We start from the raw sequence: 2,108 nt of genomic DNA, 5'->3' as shown, positions 1-2,108 counted from the left end.
TTTTGTTATTGTTTTGGCAAAATTCTGACAGGACACGACAGCGGTTACAGCTGATCAAGGGCGAGACCAATTACCTTTTTTCAGGTTTTTAAAATTTCCTCTTTGGGACTTTGGAGACAGTCCCTCATTCTCTTTTCTATAATTGTTGAAGAGGACAGCAGCGACTATGGATGATGCACCGGTGATTTACGGTTTAGAAGATTTCCAGGTGTGTCTTGTGGATGAAACAGTGACAGTTATGGCCAGATCAGGATTGTACATAATGTTGATTAGTAAAGACAGTATGTGCTATTTGGCCCTATACTATTATCCAGAGAGGTTGACTTCTCTTGAAGAAGTTGTGTTAGGGCTCTTTCCTTGATAGGCTCCCGATATCCCCACTAAACCAAAGATAATTAGATTGATTGCCAGTCAGGTTTAGGATGAACTTGGTATTCACCTTATTTTCCTTGCATCTGACTAACTTTCTGCAATAATTAGAATATTTAAATCCACTGAGGTGGTGTAGCACATGTGACATTCTGTCTCTTTGCAGAAGCACAGGCTTGAACCCCCCTCTTGATCTCTTTATCTATATCTGTGTGAAAAAGGCAGTACATATTGGTTTAGAAAAGGACCTTTATGGTACAAAATTTGCTTGTTATGCTTTAGTGATCACATTTTGCAGTTTGATGTACTTATGTATTATTTTTGCAAGCTCAGTAGTGAATGAAAAGATGTATGTATTATTACTTCCAATAGTAATGATTTCCTATTTCAGATATTTGATTACGGAGAATATATTCTCCAATGATTAAGTAAAAACTTTCTTTTGGCCTTATAACTAATCTAGTTATTCAAGTTAGGAGTCGAGTTATAAGAATGATTCCCAAGTATATCTTGATGTGGTGGTAACTGCACATGTTTTTCATTATGAAAGCATAATAATACAGGTTTTGATGTGCTTGTGTTCCTATGAATCCTGGGATTACTATTATGCAGAGGAGGTTTAACCCACAGTGATAGCCTTTTAATTGAATAAAAACTTGTTATTGAAATATTTGAACTTGTAATTAGCTGTTATGATAATGTAGAGATGCAATTAAAGATTAATCTTTTATTTTTTCAATGGTTTTATGGTGGAAGGTTAACTAGGTCTAATGTATTTAGGTTCAGTTCATACTTAGTCTACAAACTAATTATTGTTTAAATGTATTTTCAGGCCCGAGCTTTAGCAGCACATACAGCAGAAACAGAGAAAATAAATTTTCTTGTTGGAACTCAGTCTCTTAGGAGAACAAATCAGGTAAAGTTAATAAATGCTCCACTTTCTGGTTTTACTGAGAATACCAAAGTGATTATTTTTTGTTAATATGTTAATTTCTTTAGTTATTGTTTTTGTAATACCTAAAATTGATCAATGCACAAGTTTAGTACTCTATAACTGCGTGTCAAATATATCGCTATAATCTAGAATATTCTAAATATGGAAGAGTCTATCTAGCAAGAGGGAAATATATACTGTTAAGGTATGATATACATATCCAGTATCAACTTGGCTATAAAGCATTGGAAAATAAACTTTCACTTCTGTATAACTATTTTTAGCTGTTATATCCCTTATCTGTTCTCTTATATGTTTTTATTTTATTTTATTTATTTATTTATTTATTTATTTATTTTTTATAAATACGGTTTATTAGCACCCTTTTATATTTTCATTCATTTCTACTTAGGTATGAAAGTTTATCCATCAAAACTCTTGTCTATATTAATGTATCTACCTGTATCCTTATCTTATATGTTTATAAGTTTGTATACATCTGTATTTTTATCTATTTCTGTGTGTATATTACATACCTATTTATTTATTTATTTGTCTTCTTCAAAATTAAAAATACTTTTAAAGATACTTGTCTTGTAATGTATCATAAGTAAAGTCATCTTTCAACATACTATGCTCAACATTTTAAAATGTATATTTGTTGTAATTTATAAGATAGAAGTACTTGATTGACTGTAATTGATAGTATTCATCATAGCTGGCTGCATGTTGAGCCATTTAAATAATAGTGATAAGTATTGTCAGTGCATTTCATGGTCAGATGTACTGTTGACCACTAGATTGC

General features: G+C 31.4%; 1 protein-coding gene across 1 annotated transcript in view; it reads left to right on the top strand.

The window, feature by feature from the left end:
* LOC113804263 (EARP-interacting protein homolog) overlaps positions 1–2,108 on the top strand; it is a 23,676-nt gene continuing 21,568 nt past the window's right edge. The window contains exons 1-2 of the mRNA XM_070130460.1: positions 1–208; positions 1,202–1,285. Coding sequence (XP_069986561.1) covers positions 167–208; positions 1,202–1,285 — 126 coding nt within the window. The 5' untranslated portion in view covers positions 1–166. The remainder of the gene's footprint in view (positions 209–1,201; positions 1,286–2,108) is intronic.

Source organism: Penaeus vannamei, chromosome 15, assembly GCF_042767895.1.
Source record: "Penaeus vannamei isolate JL-2024 chromosome 15, ASM4276789v1, whole genome shotgun sequence".
In the NCBI taxonomy this organism is placed as follows: Eukaryota; Metazoa; Arthropoda; class Malacostraca; order Decapoda; family Penaeidae; genus Penaeus; species Penaeus vannamei.
This window is presented reverse-complemented; position numbering and strand designations above follow the sequence as displayed.